This window comes from Salvelinus namaycush, chromosome 30, assembly GCF_016432855.1.
Source record: "Salvelinus namaycush isolate Seneca chromosome 30, SaNama_1.0, whole genome shotgun sequence".
Taxonomy (NCBI): Eukaryota; Metazoa; Chordata; class Actinopteri; order Salmoniformes; family Salmonidae; genus Salvelinus; species Salvelinus namaycush.
The window spans coordinates 11,266,644-11,283,685 of NC_052336.1; the positions used below are offsets into that span (position 1 = coordinate 11,266,644).

General features: G+C 41.5%; 1 protein-coding gene across 1 annotated transcript in view; it reads right to left on the reverse strand.

The window, feature by feature from the left end:
* LOC120025302 (leucine-rich repeat-containing protein 49-like) overlaps positions 1-15,573 on the reverse strand; it is a 54,261-nt gene extending 38,688 nt beyond the window's left edge. Inside the window, exons 1-8 of the mRNA XM_038969796.1 lie at positions 15,366-15,573; positions 15,011-15,079; positions 14,753-14,828; positions 14,433-14,663; positions 14,141-14,249; positions 13,178-13,381; positions 11,915-11,981; positions 2,185-2,328 (exon numbers count right to left, since the gene is read on the reverse strand). Of these exons, the coding sequence (XP_038825724.1) occupies positions 2,185-2,328; positions 11,915-11,981; positions 13,178-13,381; positions 14,141-14,249; positions 14,433-14,663; positions 14,753-14,828; positions 15,011-15,079; positions 15,366-15,431 (966 nt within the window). The 5' untranslated portion in view covers positions 15,432-15,573. The remainder of the gene's footprint in view (positions 1-2,184; positions 2,329-11,914; positions 11,982-13,177; positions 13,382-14,140; positions 14,250-14,432; positions 14,664-14,752; positions 14,829-15,010; positions 15,080-15,365) is intronic.
* Positions 15,574-17,042: the final 1,469 nt, after the last annotated feature.

Consider the following 17,042-nt stretch of genomic DNA (forward strand, 5'->3'; position numbering starts at 1 on the left):
ATGAAAGAAGAATCTGCAGCTAACATCATCATCTAAGAAGAAAATTATAATCTGTCTACACATCTCAATGCGTGAGTAGGTAGGGGGACAGACACTGGCAACACCTTGGGGACTAGCTTAAGCCATCAGCTGTATGCCAATGAGTGAGTATATATAAACCACGACAGTTGGATGTGTGCATCTGTTATAATTGCCAGCATTAGCAACACAGCAGCATACTGTTCTTGCACAGTATATTGCAGAGTGGGGGGAACCATCTTCAACCATTACTGTGATGATAGAAGGGCCAAGCTGTTTGCGATCTTAGCACAGATCTGAATCACTATAGGCCTGAGCCATTACATCTGCACAGTGCATTAGTGTGAGCCCAAAGGATTAGACACAATCCAGCTGCTTCAGTTCAGAACAGCCAACAAAATACGGGTTGAAATAACCCGTAGCAAACCAGTCTGAAGTGTACATACACTTTACAACAAACAATTCCACACACAGACATGGGGGGAACAGAGGGTTATATGCACGTCAAGTAATGAGGGAATGTGAACCAGGTGTGTGGGAAAACAAGACAAAACAAATGGAAATGAAAGGTGGATCGGTGATGGCTAGAAGACCGGTGACGTTGACCGCCGAACGCCGCCTGAACAAGGAGAGGAACCGACTTCGGCGGAAGTCGTGACAGTTCCAATGGCACATTGTGTTAGCTAATCCAAGTTTATCATTTTAAAAGGCTAATTGATCATTAGAAAACCATTTTGCAATTATGTTAGTACAGCTGAAAACTGTTGTCCTGGTTAAAGAAGCAATAAAACTGTCCTTCTTTAGACTAGTTTAGACTACTGGAGCATCAGCATTTGTGGGTTCGATTACAGGCTCAAAATGGCCAGAAACAAAGAACTTTCTTCTGAAACTCGTAAGTCTATTCTTGTTCTGGGAAATGAAGGCTATTCCATGCGAGAATCTGCGATGAAACTGAAGATATCGTACAACGCTATGTACTACTCCCTTCACAGAACAGCGCAAACTGGCTCTAACCAGAATAGAAAGAGGAGTGGGAGGCACCGGTGCACAACTGAGCAAGAGGACAAGTAGTTTAGAGTGTTTAGTTTGAGAAACAGATGCCTCACAAGTCCTCAACTGGCAGCTTCATTAAATAGTACACGCAAAACACCAGTCTCAACGTCAACAGTGAAGAGGCGACTCGGGATGCTGGCCTTCTAGGCAGAGTTGCAAAGAAAAAGCCATATCTCAGACTGGCCTATAAAAAGAAAAGATTAAGATGGGCAAAAGAACACAGACACTCGACAGAGGAAGATTGGAAAAAAGTGTTATGGACAGACGAATCTAAGTTTGAGGTGTTCGGATCACAAAGAAGAACATTCGTAAGACGCAGAAAAAATTAAAAGATGCTGGAGGAGTGCTTGACACCATCTGTCAAGCATGGTGGAGGCAATGTGATGGTCTGAGAGTGCTTTGGTGGTGGTAAAGTGGGAGATTTGAACAGGGTAAAAGGGATCTTGAAGAACAAAGGCTATCACTCCATTTTGCAACGCCATGCCATACCCTGTGGACGGGCACTTAATTGGAGCCAATTTCCTCCTACAACAGGACAATGACCCAAAGCACAGCTCCAAACTATGCAATAACTATTTAGGGAAGAAGCAGTCAGCTGTTATTCTGTCTATAATGGAGTGGCCAGCACAGTCACTGGATCTCAACCCTATTGAGCTGTTGTGGGAGCAGCTTGACCATATGGTACGTAAGAAGTGCCCATCAAGCCAATCCAACTTGTGGGAGGTGCTTCAGGAAGCATGGGGTGAAATCTCTTCAGATTACCTCAACAAATTGACAACTAGAATGCCAAAGGTCTGCAAGGCTGTAATTGCTGCAAATGGAGGATTCTTTGACGAAAACAAAGTTTGAAGGACACAATTATTATTTCAGTTAAAAATCATTATCTATAACCTTGTCAATGTCTTGACTATATTTCCTATTAATTTTGCAACTCATTTCATGCATGTTTTCATGGAAAACAAGGACATTTCTAAGTGACCCCAAACTTTTGAACAGTAGTGTAAATTGTAAAGTATTTTGTCTGTAATTTATTTTTCCAAGTAAGATTAGCTGTCACCATTGGCCTCGGCTAATGGGGATCCTTATGAAATAAAATCCCCTCCTCTCCCTCACCACAGTGGAGATGCAGTTGCGTCTCAGGTTGATCTCGGTCAGTGAGTCCAGGCCCTGCAGGTTGTCCACCCTGGAGATGCAGTTCCCTGCCAAGTTCAACACGCGCAGCTCAGACAGGTGGGAGAGGTTCCCTATCTGGGAGATCTGAAGGCACAGGGAAACACAGACAGAAACATCACTGTGATAAACTGGTGAAATGTTCTCTGATGAATGAAAGACTAGGCTCACACCTTCAGGGGCTTGTCTTGAGGCTGTGCTGTTGTAAATATATTGAGGAGGTGATAGGGGCCATACGGGTGATTTTCAGTGTTGAGAATATGCTCTGTGTTGTCTAAATCAAATGATGAGACATGCCAGTTCTGTTTGTTGTGCAAAATAAAACTCTTGAGTACAGCGGAGTAGAGCAGACACCTGTGTACCCTGATTTACTAGCCTAAGGCCATTCCATATTCTCTGCTAAAAACAGCCCAAAATAAATTATACCTTCAAATGAGTTGGAGATAACTTCTTTGAATTTTTAACATACAATGTTACCATCCAATTCAACCCTCACAATCGCTAATTTAGTTTCTGACCCATATTATCATAATTTCGATGTCAAAACAAAGTCAGTATTCTCTTTGAACCTTGAGTCCAAAAGGCATCCAGAATCCAAAAGGGTCAGTAGTAGTGAAATGTGGCCCTGGCCTCATTCTGGTTGAAGGGGAACTGTAGGGCCTCTGGTCAAAATGAAACAAACTACTTCAGGGTCCAGGGGATTCCCCGGTTGCTGCCTGTCTGTCAGTCTGAGTGTGGGGCTGTGAGGTGTGTGCCACTCAGTCCTGTGTCCTCTCCATTTCAGGAAGAGGTCAGGGATGTGTCCCAATTGGCACCCTATTCCCTATGTAGTGCACTACCTTTGACAAGGGCTCATATGGCACTGGTCAAAAGTAGTGCACTATATAGGGAATAGGATGCCATTTGGGATACACCCCAGAACTAACTACCACTGAGGGGCCGGCTGTGGGGGTTCCCTTTCCCTTGATGATGATACACTGCATGTTACTCCAGGGGTCAAAGGTTGAAAGGCTACTGCAGTGAGCTTGATGCAAGGAGACATGAATCAAGACAGACTGAGTATGGTTGTTAGCTTAGGGCAGAATCTTTAAATGAACAGTGAACATCATTTAAAGGACAGAAGCTGCATAGAGCTCTGGAGCTCTGGCTAAAAGGGCCTCTACTTTTCCCTTCCATTTAGGGGAGGGAGGGGGGTGACAGCCTGCTCTCCACATCTAAAGCCCTTTCATGAGTGATACTGAGGCACACTCTTCTCTCTGACTTTCCTCTTTCATAGCTTGACCAGACAGTGCTTTCATAGCCGAATCACTCTAAGGCCAGTGTAACAGTGCTATGCTATGTTCTTCCATCTACGTAACATTGCAAAAATCTTAAAACTTTCTGTCCAAAAATTATGCAGAAGAATTCATCCATGCTTTTGTCACTTCCAGGTTAGCCTACTGCAATACTCTACTTTCTGGCTACCCGGATAAAGCCTGGATAAAGCACTAAATAAACTTCAGTTAGTGCTAAACAAGGCTGCTAGAATCTTGACTAGAACCAAAAAAAATTATCATATTACTCCAGTGCTAGCCTCTCTATACTGGCTTCCTGTTAAGGCTAGGGCTGATTTCAAGGTTTTACTGCTAACCAACAAAGCATTACATGGGTTTGCTCCTAACTATCTTTCCGATTTGGTCCTGCCGTACATACCTACATGTACGCTACGGTCACAAGACGCAGGCCTCCTTAATATCCCTATAATTTCTAAGCAAACAGCTGGAGGCAGGGCTTTCTCCTATAGTCCTCCATTTAAAAAATATATATATTTATTTTATTTATTGAATATTCTAAATATACAATATACTTGCAGTGAAGCTGCTCAACAACTACATCATACCAGTCATCCAACAAATTCCCATTCAGAGCGACACACAGAAGCATCCAGGGTCAATGCCCTGCTCAAGGGCATGTTGACCGATCTACCACCAGGCCAAAAAACGTGAACCCGACCCCTCCAAGATCCCCCCACAGTTCCCCAATAGCTGTCCCCACAGTTCCCCAGGAAGAAAAATAAAAAATAAAATTATTTCCATTCCCCACCCCCAAGAACCCCCCAATGCACCAACAACCAAGAGAATGAACTAAAGAGAAAAAAGGAGAAGACAGAAGAAAACAGCAAACAACGCAAAAACAAAATGTATTTAAAACAAAGGACATCAAGGACAACTAAAATCATAACAGCAATGCCAACTGTATGTTTGTGTGCATGTCTGGCACTATTACATGTATGTGTGTGTTCTTCTATGTGTTTATTTGAATGAGAGTGTGTGTATATGCATGTGTACAAACACCTGCACGGCATCAGCCTCAGGCAAACCGGCATTAGTTGTAAAAACACTGCCACTTAGTGTCATTTAAAAAAAATAACTTTTATCTTTGACCATCATTTTATCTCTCACACAGCAACTCCACGCCCAGTTGTCTCCAATTCCACATACCAACCCTCAGCTTCCCTCAGCCCATCCCATCTATCTCTGCTGGCCACCCACTTCGGGTTTCAACGCAACACATATCTTTCAACTATGCTGTGATGTTTAACGTACAATTTCAATCTATCTAATCAAATAGAATCCACAGACTGTGAGTTGAAGATACATACTTTTACTAAGAGTATTAGTATATTAGTAATTGACTGACCCGGTCTCTCCAGATCTTCTAACAGTACTATTTCTAGGGTCAATTTTATATCAATGCTATGCATTTTCAGCCATTCCTGAACCTGAGACCAGAAAGAGGCTACCTGAGAGCAATACCAAAATAAATGGTCTATTGATTCTGTAACAACAAAATCTGCAGAGCTTTGATGATTTTATGCCCCAAATATTCAACATTTTGTTGGTGGCAAGAATTCTATATAATAATTTTAGCTGAAAAGCACGAAGTCTAGAATCTTGCATTGTTTTATATATCAACTCATACCATGGAATCGGTACATCAAAAATCTCTTCCCAACTATTTTGCAATCTGTATGGCAGTTGTCAACATCCTGGTCCTCAAATGAAACTGATATACTTTCCTATTTATGCTATTTTTATTCCTTTGCAAATTTTGATCCTTTATATTGGGCAGACAGACAAGTTCCCTACCTCCTCCTGCTGCCACCAGCCTCCTCCATTTTTGGGGCAATGCTGTAATCAATTGGTTGTACTCTTGGATTGAGCAGACCTTTCCGTAAAATTCTGATAACTCCATGAAAGACATAACTCTACCATTCCAATTTACAATATAATTTAAGAACAAAATACCCTTTTCAAACATCTTTCCCATAAAAACAGGTATTATATCAACCAGCACATTTGAGTTCAGCCATAATATTTGTTGTAATATTTGTCATATCTTTTCAGGGGGATGAAATTGAAATTGTAGCCAGCTCTGCAATGCTTGATTGAAAAAGAGAGATACTTTGAAAAAAGTATAATTTTCAATTAATCGAAAATGAGACATGGCAATCTGCACAAAGGCAAAAAGGCCATTTTTAAACAATGGATGAGCTTTTCTTAGTAATGTACTTGAGAACCATTTAGGGTTCAAATAAAACTTTTGAATGAGTGAAGCTTTTAGAGAGAGGTTTAGTGCTTTTATATTTAATAATCTCAACCCACCCAATTCATATTCATTATATAGATAGGCACGTTTTATTTTGTCTGGTTTAGCGTCCCAGATAAAGCAAAATATTTTTTGCTCATATGATTTGAAAAAACTAATCATCAGGAGTAGGCAGCGCCATAAGTGAGTAAACTGAGATATGACTAAGGAGTTAATCAAGGCAATTTTTCCATACATAGACGGGTATTTACCTCTCCATGGTTGCAGGATCTTGTCTATTTTTACAAGTTTTCTATTGAAATTCATTGTGGAGAGCTTATTTATATATTTTGTGATATGAATACCGAGTATGTCTACTTCACCATCAGCCCATTTTATAGGTAAACTGCAGGGTAATGTAAAAGTTTTATTTTTTAAGGATCCAATACGTAATATTGTACACTAATCATAATTAGGTTTTAGTCCAGAGAGTACACAAAAGTTATCTAGATCTTCAATGAGACATTGCAGGGATCTAGCTTGCGGACTTAATATAAAACTTGAGTCATCGGCATACATGGACACGTATGTTTTTAAGCCTTGGATTTCTAATCCTCTAATGTTGTTTTTGGATCTGATTTTAATAGCTAGCATTTCGATGGCCATAACGAATAGATATGGTGACAGCGGACACCCTTGTTTAACTCCTCTTGACAATTCAAAACTCTTTGAGAAGTAGCCGTTATTTGCTATTTTACACCTGGGGTTGCTATACATTATTTTTACCCATTTTATCAGAGAATTACCAAAATTGAAAAAAATCCAGTCATTTATAAATAAAATCCAGTCTTACTTTATCAAATGCCTTTTCAAAATCCGCCCATAAATACCATTCCTGGCTTCTTATATGTTTCATGATGTTCTATTATTTGTAGTAGTTGTCGTATATTATCTCCAATGTATCGTCCATGTAAAAAACCTGTCTGATCAGGATTAACAATACCTGGTAAAACCCTTTTAATCCTGAGTGCTATGCATTTTGCTAGTATTTTTGCATTACAACATTGAAGTGTAAGGGGCCTCCAGTTTTTTTTAGATAGACTGGATCTTTATATTTGCCATCTGGGTCTTGTTTTAATAATATAGAAATCAGACCTTCCTGCTGAGTACCTGATAGACTACCATTTCTATAGGAGTAGTTAAAACAATCCAACAATGGAGCTTTTAGTATATCAAAAAATACATGATATTTTCCAGACTGAAAGGATTTAATAGCCTCAAAAAGTTCTTCCTCTGTAATTTGGCCGTTGCACTGATCTTTCTGTACATTTGTTAATTTTCCATTTTTTATTTTATTTGGAAGGAATTCCTTACCATAATCTTCATTCAGTGGGAAAGGATGAGATGGAAAAGAGAACATCTGCCTAAAATAATTTGCTTCCTCTTTTAAAATATCATCCGGAGAATCATAGATGACTCCGTATTCAGTAACGAGTTTCTGCAAATTCTTTTTGTTAGCGTTCCTGTATTGGAGATTCAGGAAGAATTTTGTGCATTTTTCTCAATATTCCATCCAGTTTGCTTTACTTATGTAATAGATTACATTAGATCGTTCTTGAATAAGTTCCTCAAGTTTTTTTTGTTTTTCCTCTAACTTATTTTGTATCTCTGTAGTATCACTTTTAGTGCTATCTACCTGTACTATTAGTTCATGGACTTCCCTTGTTAGTCTTGTCTCTTTAGCCAGAAACTGCTTTTTTATTATTGATGAATATTGAACTGAATGACCCCTGAAGGTACATTTAAAGGTATCCCAAACAATAAGTATATTATACTGGAAAAAGTATATTGGAAAAATTTTGTTATAAATGATTTTGTCTTAGTTAAAAATAAGCTGTCCTCCAGTAAACTTTGATTCAATTTCCAATATCCCCGTCCACGTGGAAAATCTGTAAGAGTTATGTGAATGCCAATTAGATGATGATCCGATCGCATTCTGTCTCCTATTAAAACTCTTTTAACCTTTGATGCAAGAGAGAAAGAGATAAGAAAGTAGTCAAGACGACTAGCTTGATTAAGTCTCCTCCATGTATATCTCACTAGGTCGGGGTTTTCTAGTCTCCAAATATCCACTATTTCTAATGTGTCCATAATATTTGTGATTTCCTTAAGGGCACGGTGATGATAGTTTGTAGAGTGATTACCTTTACGGTCCATTGAGGTACTTAACACTGTGTTATAGTCTCCTACCATAATGATTAGATCATTTGTTCCCTGTAAGTTCAATAAATTGGTATAAATGTTTTCGAAGAAGTGTGGATCATCCTGATTTGGACCATATATATTAATGAGCCAAGTCTCTTTTTTGTCCACTTTCATATTCAAAAGGATCCACCTTCCTTGCGAATCATTCCTATTTGCATTTTCAGAGCGAAATTTTTGTTAATTAATATCATCACACCCTTTGAGTTCCTTTGTCCATGACAGAAAATTATTTCACCACCCTATTCCTTTTACCACGCAACTTCATCTAAGGATGTAGAGTGAGTTTCCTGTAAACAGTATATGTTAAATTCCTTTTCTTTTAGCCATGTAAAGACTGATCTTCTTTTTTAATAATCTGCTAAACCGTTACAATTATAACTGGCTATACTAGAGCTCCATTTTTATGGAATGGTCTGCCTATCCATGTGAGAGACGCAGACTCGGTCTCAACCTTTAAGTCTTTATTGAAGACTCATCTCTTCAGTAGGTCCTATGATTGAGTGTAGTCTGGCCCAGGAGTGTGAAGGTGAACGGAAAGGCACTGGAGCAACAAATCGCCCTTGCTGTCTCTGCCTGGGGCTGAGTCACTGGCTTACTGGTGCTCTTCCATGCCGTCCCTAGGAGGGGTGCGTCACTTGAGTGGGTTGAGTCACTGACGTGATCTTCCTGTCCGGGTTGGCGCCCCCCCTCGGGTTTGTGCCGCGGGGGAGATCTTCGTGGACTATACTCGGCCTTGTCTCAGGATAGTAAGTTGGTGTGGGGGCTCTGCTTTGGCAAAGTGGGTGGGGTTATATCCTGCCTGTTTGGCCCTGTCCGGGGGTATCGTCGGACGCCCCGTCGCCCCACAGTGTCTCCAGACCCCTCCTGTTTCAGCCTTCAGTATTTATGCTGCAATAGTTTATGTGTCGGGGGCTAGGGTCAGTCTGTTATATCTGGAGTATTTATCCTGTCCTATCCGGTGTCCTGTGTGAATTTAAGTATGCTCTCTAATTCTCTCTCTCTTTCTCTCTCTCTCTCTCTTTCCCTCTCTCTCTCTCGGAGGACCTAAGCCCTAGGACCATGCCTCAGGACTACCTAGCCTGATGACTCCTTGCTGTCCCCAGTCCACCTGGTCGTGCTGCCGCTCCAGTTTCAACTGTTCTGCCTGCGGCTATGGAACCCTGACCTGTTCACCGGATATGCTACCTTGTCCCAGACCTGCTGTTTTCAACTCTAGAGACAGCAGGTGCGGTAGAGATACTGTGAATGATCGGCTACGAAAAGCCAACTGACATTTACTCCTGAGGCGCTGACCTGTTGCACCCTCTACAACCACTGTGATTATTATTATTTGACCCTGCTGGTCATCTATGAACATTTGAACATCTTGGACATGTTCTGTTATAATCTCCACATGGCACAGCCAGAAGAGGACTGGCCACCCCTCATAGCCTGGTTCCTCTCTAGGTTTCTTCCTATGTTCCGGCCTTTCTAGGGAGTTTTTCCTAGCCACCGTGCTTCTACACCTGCATTGCTTGCTGTTTGGGGTTTTAGGCTGGGTTTCTGTACAGCACTTTGTGACATCAGCTGATGTAAGAAGGGCTTTATAAATACATTTGATTGATTATAAATACATTTTATTATAGCTGTCTATTTGTACAGTAAGTTGTCCAGCTGCCAGTAGTGAATAGTGGTATCTCAGTTATGGAGTTCTGACAATAGGCCCAGGTGTATTAAGTCCCCCAAATGCCTCTCAAAATACTGTTGTTATTGGACAGAGACTAGAGAGACAGGCAAGAGACGTTGAGATTGAAACAACTTTTGTTATGACTGCTGACAAATACAACAGAGTGAGGTAATGTTCCACTCCAACTGAGGCTTCCCAGCGGTGTTCTCTTTGATTCACAGTTCCACCATGGCTCCAATGAAAAGCATTCTCTCTGTCTCAAGTCCACTTTAACACAAGTCAGCACATGGCTAAACTAATCTCAGCCCTGGCTGGGACATCATCCTCTGCAAAGCTAAAAAAGCCAGAGGGTCCACTCCACACTGGCTGTATCTTTCACTGAACAGTAATTTTACATCTCTCGTCAGGGCAGATTAGATCATCTCATCTGAAAATATTTAACTGGGTTGTGTTACAGATAACTGTAGAACTGCTTTCTGTTGGGGTGGATCACGCATCCAAAATATGTTACAGTGGTTCCCCACTCATTTTAGAGAGGAGGAACATGAGAGGTCAGGGCACTGTTGAAGTTTTAATGTCCTATAGGGATATTTGCTCTGCAGGCAGGGTCACATCTGTCCTTTATATGTCTAAAAATAAAAATGGCAAAGTGCATTGTAAGTTTCAAATAGTTTCATAATGAAGTTAAATATTGTCTGTTTGATTAATGATTTTGAATTTCTAATGTAATTCATTGTAGACATCATATACTGGTACTCCTTGCATTCCTGATACAATAAATGTAGTGCCATTCAAAAACTCTCAAGGGATAAAAAATGTTGTAGCCTTGTCCTCATTGAATAGCAGCCGTTATCGCTAGTGTCAACTAGATACAGAGGATCATATTGTGAGCACAATCCATCACTCAACCAATGAAAGGACAGGTTATTTATCAATATGATGTCATTCTCTAACTCCAGGACCTGGTCAATGGGGTTGAATGTCCTTCCTTCCCAAAGAGATATTCCTCTTGAACATTTCCAACAAACTGGAAATACGACAACTTCCTATCCCCAGAGCACATCTCCCTTCTGGGTAAAACGAGAGGCCAGGCAGGGGTGATTTGAAATAAGGGCAGAAATGATCCCTTATTTGTGGTCATACATAGGTGACTTAAACACTGCTGTACTTTGGAAAGTACAAATGTGGTAAGAGAAAGAGGAAGACACAGTATGTTTCGTGGTCAGAAGTCACTGGAAAACAACGGCTGCTAGGTAGATTAACAGAAACCAATGTTTAATTGGGAATGAGAGTATGAGACACATGAAAAAGAGCAGCCGGAGTCAGAGAGAGGAGTCTCACAGGGACTCTGGGTTGACTTTCACTGGAGCAATGTGGGCGATATACTGGCAGCACATTTCAAACAACCAGCACTGCGGACAGATGACTTTTCAATCCTATCCTCTTTTTACAGGTACTGGCAAAATCCTGATTTGACACCAGTATTACTGTGATCCCCTCTCTTCACAGGCTTTTAATACGTTGTGACAGCAGCCAGATCATACTGTAGGCCTATCTAAGGAGAAAAGATCATCAAATCGGCCTTCGCTCAACTTACCATTCACACTAAAATGATTTGTAGAACAGCTTTATCAGGTTTTCCTTCATTGTAAAAGGAACAGAAATAGCCTTGCCTGTTAGAGAAATTACAGTAATTGAAGAAGAACTGTAAGGTAACCCAGAGCAAGACTGGGATGTGTAAGTAGTAAGCTCCTAAATATGTTTTAATTTGGTGGGAAAATAAAAGAAAGGTAAAGTACTCTAATAACAATGGCTGAGAGAGCACTGAGTTTCAACTAAAAGTACAAATATAACTCACTGCCTTCACACAACTGAATATAGAATGTACTCAAAAGCCTCACAACAGGAACTAATGTGTTTGATTTCCTGCAGTCAAGCCTGCTTGAGCTTAACTGTAGGGGCCCAGAGTCAGTGACGTAGTAACCAACCAGCAGTATGGGGGAGGTGGTAGTGCCTCTCTGCTCTTGCTGAACCTCACAGCTAGATATCACAGTCCCCCACTGGTCACAGTATTGCAAACAACATTACAGACAATAAATGCATGTGGGTGTATATTTGGAGAACAAAAAGGAATGTAAGTGAAGTTATAATTTTCTAAGGTTTGAAACATGGTACCTGATTGCCATGCAAGTCCAGAACATCTAGTTTAGTCAGGTTATCCAGACTGCATATCCTCTGGATTCTGCAAAACATTAAACAGACAATAATATTAACATCACCCTCTCTGGTATTCTATACAAGATAGCTCTCCTATAACACAATGTTACTATGACAAAGAGCTGGTATCCCATCTGCTAACTGAATGGTTACCAGGCACAGGAAATGGGATTGTCAAAGAGCGGTAGGAATTTATTTTCTACTGATGGGAAGTTGACTGTTTTCCACTGTACTGTCGTCAAGGATTGTCTATAAAGACCAAACTGTAACTTAGGGAAGTTAGGTTACAGTCCCTTGGAAATTCTATCAGAAACCTAAATCTGTGGTATGCTTTGCTTGAAAGGTACCGCGGACTGTTCTGAAAGTGGGTTCTAAAAAGACAAATGTCAGGTTTTACAGACTCTGGAACAAAACCAGACCTCACCGATGGGATCTCGGTGGCATTTGCCATGATTTGTGACTTTAATCTTCCTCCCTCCTGACCTTTAGTTTTAAAGTAAGGTGATGTTAGATGTAAGATTCACAAAAGAGAGCAGTGGTAGGGTTTTGTACTGAAATTGGGCACCTGCAGGAAAGTACTTTTCAATGGAGGTTGATATATAGGCTAGCTGTGCTGTGGCAGTCATACAGTATCACTTAATCCAAAAAGCAGGATGTGCATATCCCTACGGTAACATCTTTATAAATGTAACGAGAAATCCCACCAAAAAAAGACAGCATAAAAAGTTTTTCATCTGAGCCGGCCGCGACTGGGAGACCCATGGGGCAGCGCACAATTGGCCCAGCATCGTCCGGGTTAGGGGAGGGTTTGGCCGGCAGGGATGTCCTTGTCCCACCGCGCTCTAGCGATTCCTGTGGCGGGCCGGGCGCATGCACACTGACACGGTCGCCAAGTGTACAGTGTTTCCTCCGACACATTGATGTGGCTGGCTTACGGGTTAAGCGGGCATTGTGTCAAGAAGCAGTGCGGCTTGGTTGGGTTGTGTTTCGGAGGACGCATGGCTCTCGACCTTCGCCTCTCCCGAGTACATATGGGAGTTGCAGCAATGGGACAAGACTGTAAATACCAATTGGATATCACGAATTTGGGGAGAAAAATGGGTAAAAGTAATTTAAAAAAAGTTTTTTCATCTGTCCTTCAACCCATGCACTGTAAAAGCACTGAAATGAGTGGGAGCTCCTATCCTATTGTTCTGTATGCTGGAGAGACATAACACAAACCTGTTCTTGCCCAGCATAAGCACTCTGAGAGAGGCCAGGGCTGAGATGCCAGACATCTGGGAGATGTGGTTGTCATACAGGTCTAGGAAGGCCAGGTGCCGCAGATGAGACAGATTGTGGATGTGCGTGATGAGGTTGTGCTGAAAGTTAAGCAGCCGCAGCCTACCCATGCCCTCCAGCAGGGGACACTCCTCCAGACCACGCCTGACACTCAAAACACAAAAGCATTGTCAACAACACCACTCTGTGAGAGGATGACCCTGTATTATCTTGTTATGATGCAGAGGAGAGAGGGCTCACAGTAAAAAAGGTACATGCCACTTGATACCACACTGTCTGCCTTCCAACACTGGCACGCAGGGTTCAGGAGATCTCATTATTCTAAGTGGATGAGGCTATGGATATGGTTTATTGTTGACTAGTCTCTTCGGAGTCCCCAACAAAAGGATGATCCGGTTTTCAGGGGAATTGGAAAGAGAGCCTGTGACGGGACTTGTTCAGTTGCCAAACGTTCTCGAACGTTGCAGATAGAAATGCCGTGAATAGAGCTGATGTGATTCCTTACTCTACATATCAGAGATGCAAGTTTGATCTACATCGCCAATTTCTATCTGAATGTTCCAAAATGTTCAATCCTGCTGAACGTGCCCGGCCACACTCCATCTTAACTCCTCCTCCAAATTTACTGGATTGCTTGAATAGTGCAGAAGAGAACTTCCCCCGACAGTTTTTTTTTCTTCTCATCAAGACCAGTATGTGGAGGATCTAGTTTCAGGTGTTTCTTTTATGCCTGCAACTTTGACATGCACTTGTCAGAGGGCAGGATAATCTTTATGAGGGACTTTGCTGCACCCTACTGGTTTATCCAAGCAATTACAAACTTGGCAATCCATTGCATGACAGTGTATTGAGAAGCTCAACAAAGACCTCTGAACAAACAAAGCCATGAGTGTTTTAGCCTACCTGTCCAAATCTATTCGCTCAGGACTCAAAGCACAGTCATCACGGGAACGAAAGTCAATTGGAAAACCAGAGGGAGAATTCTCACTCAATGTTATGGCATAACCTGGTCCTGTTACAAAGACGCATTTGTTCAGAAAAGCATTTTTCAAACTAATCAGGTTTTACATGTCCAGAAATTTTTAACTTGAGCACAGAGCAGAACGTTCCATTAGACTGCCTTTGATCCATGAAAAAAAGCAGGGAGGCTGGCATTGCTGAAGAGAGGGGGAGGATCCTGAGTGCGGCCACTCACCAGTTGGCAGGGTGAGGGGTGAGGTACTGTGGGAGTAGATGGCCCCTGCACTGTGGGTTGCTCTCCTAGGCTTCACTCTGTGTGGCTGTGGCCCCAGGTCCCCAGTCAGCCCACTGGGTAGAGCAGCAGCAGGGGGTAGGAGGGGACGCTCAGGGCCCATAAACTCATTGACAAACGCCAGCACAGGGGCACAGGGCCTGCCACGGCCACTGTGTGCATTAGGCCTGCTGTCTGGAGAGAAAAGTAAATGGTGAGACAGAGAAGACAGGGACAGGTAAGAGACTGTCACAGTGTCTTGTAATTTAGTCAGGTAGAAGTACCTTGTCTTGGTGGAACCATTTTCATGGTGTCCATGTTTATCTCTTTTGTAAAGTCTTTAGACCATCGGACGTCCAGCTGTCAAATAAAACATTTAATGAATTAGCAATATATTACTTTGATAATTAAAGGGTACTCAAGACACAATGTCATGCTTTCCATGTTCATGCATTGTCTCATTAAAAAAATAATTTGGGGAATGGGGACATGAGTATAAATACAACTCCTCACTGTGGATCTCCCTACAAACGCAAACTCACTGGTCTCTGAACATTTCTCTCTGGTATTTGAGAGTTCACTGCTGTAAAGTGCAGTTTATAGCTGTTGACCTGTGGGGAATGACAGAAAAGGATGAGGCAACTTAAGACTGGCAATTGTAACAATAGGGTGACAACAACAAAGTCAAGACCACTTGATAATATTCATTAATTTGTGGAGCAACAACATGCAACCCAGCCCCTGTAACGTTAGCTAGATAGATAGCAATCTTGCTCATTTATGTGACTGTTACAGAGTTGCATTAGCTTTCTGGATAAGCTAGCTAGCTTGCTAACTTTTGCCTAATAAAGACAGAGAGGAAGTAAAGATGATTTATTGTGGACACATCATTCTTACCGTGGGAGAAAGACACCTTCCTGTAATGGCTGTATTGTTGTTGGTCTGTTGTCTTTGTGGCCGCATTTTTGCTAGTGTTACAACGTTGCTAGCCAGTCAGCTTGCTATAATGTGGCTAACTAACCAGTTGTGTTGGTTGTTTAACGTCAATGTTTAATCTTTTGAAATGTATTGTTGTGAGCTGATGACACGGCACTCACTTCCCTGTCAACGGCCATCGTTTCTATGGAAACGACACCACGTCTAACTTGGTTACACCACATCCTGTCTCAATATAAGACATTCCGCCAACAACCCCAAAAATTAAAGGTTCCGCGTGTAGAATAACCGGTATAATATGAAATGAAATAGAATAGAATGGAATAGATCATTATTGTTCATTTGGTTAGGACTGAAAATCCAACTTCTGCTTAATCGACTTTTTAGATGTCTTCTACTCTGCATTCCACTATACTGTTATCCCCGGAGCTAAAGCCTAGGTATTAGGTTACCTGTTATCAAGTCTCAGGCAAGGTTATCACCTTCTCCGCAATGACCCCAGTTTATAGGAATCACTGACCAAATCTGGGTCACGCCACCAATTTGACAAGAATGTGTTAGCCTGCTAAGCTAAACCATAGGTCTCCGGTTTCAGGCAAGGTTAGGCTATCACGCACCTAACCGCCTCCATTATTCATTTGCATGAGCGATACAAGTAAGGACGTAATCCAAAAACAGATTTCAGAGCCATGTCCTCTTACACCATTATTGATGCATTCATAAACACTTTTTTAAAGAAAAAAACTCTCCACCGGTGACCCTCTCATTGTTATAAAGCTTTGGTTACACTGTCTCAGCTGGAAAAGATAAGTGCTAGGAAAGGACTCTCACTCAGACTCATCAAAGCGACATCCCACACACATGCTCATCACAAGGATCGTCTATTCATAAAACTGACAAATTTGTGGGAGATGATGTTGTAATCTTATGTGACAAGCAGATAATGGAATGCTCTATATAAATGACAGTTCTTCCACAATTGACCTACCTACTTCTGTTGTGACACAATGTCACTTTTGTAATAATTTATTTACAACATACACAAAAAATAATGGTCAGCATACTTCAGAGATAATTGTCCCACATCAAAGCTCATAATTATGGTTCTGCAGTCAACCACTTCTGCAGGCATTTTATAAGGGCATAATGAAGTGGATTGTATGAATGTGATATATATCTCACAATTGCCAATAAAAAACATGCCGCTAAGACACAGGGATCAATGTAAATTGTCTGTCGTTATGTATTATGCATGGGGACTTGGCCAGTCAGAGCTCTCTGGGGTACAGCGGTCTATAAATATCTTGTCTGACTCAGAATGAGGGAGTGATGTGGAGCAGAAGTAAAATGCTGCACTCATCTGTAAATCGAAAAACATAAGATCTAGCAGCCTTTAGGGAGTAACAGAATCCTGAATAAGACAAAAAAAGAAACATTGTATTTTTTGTTGACTATAACATTAAGCAAACCCTTCAATATCAGTAGGTAGTTATATACTGTAGGTTACAGCACCGGGCATTTACAGACTGCGAACAATAGAGATTTTCTGTCAAAGAAAGGTGCTGGATTCTGGCCCCACAGTGTCAGTTTGTTCCACATACAGTAATAGCTTACGTACATGTGTGCATGGATGAGAAA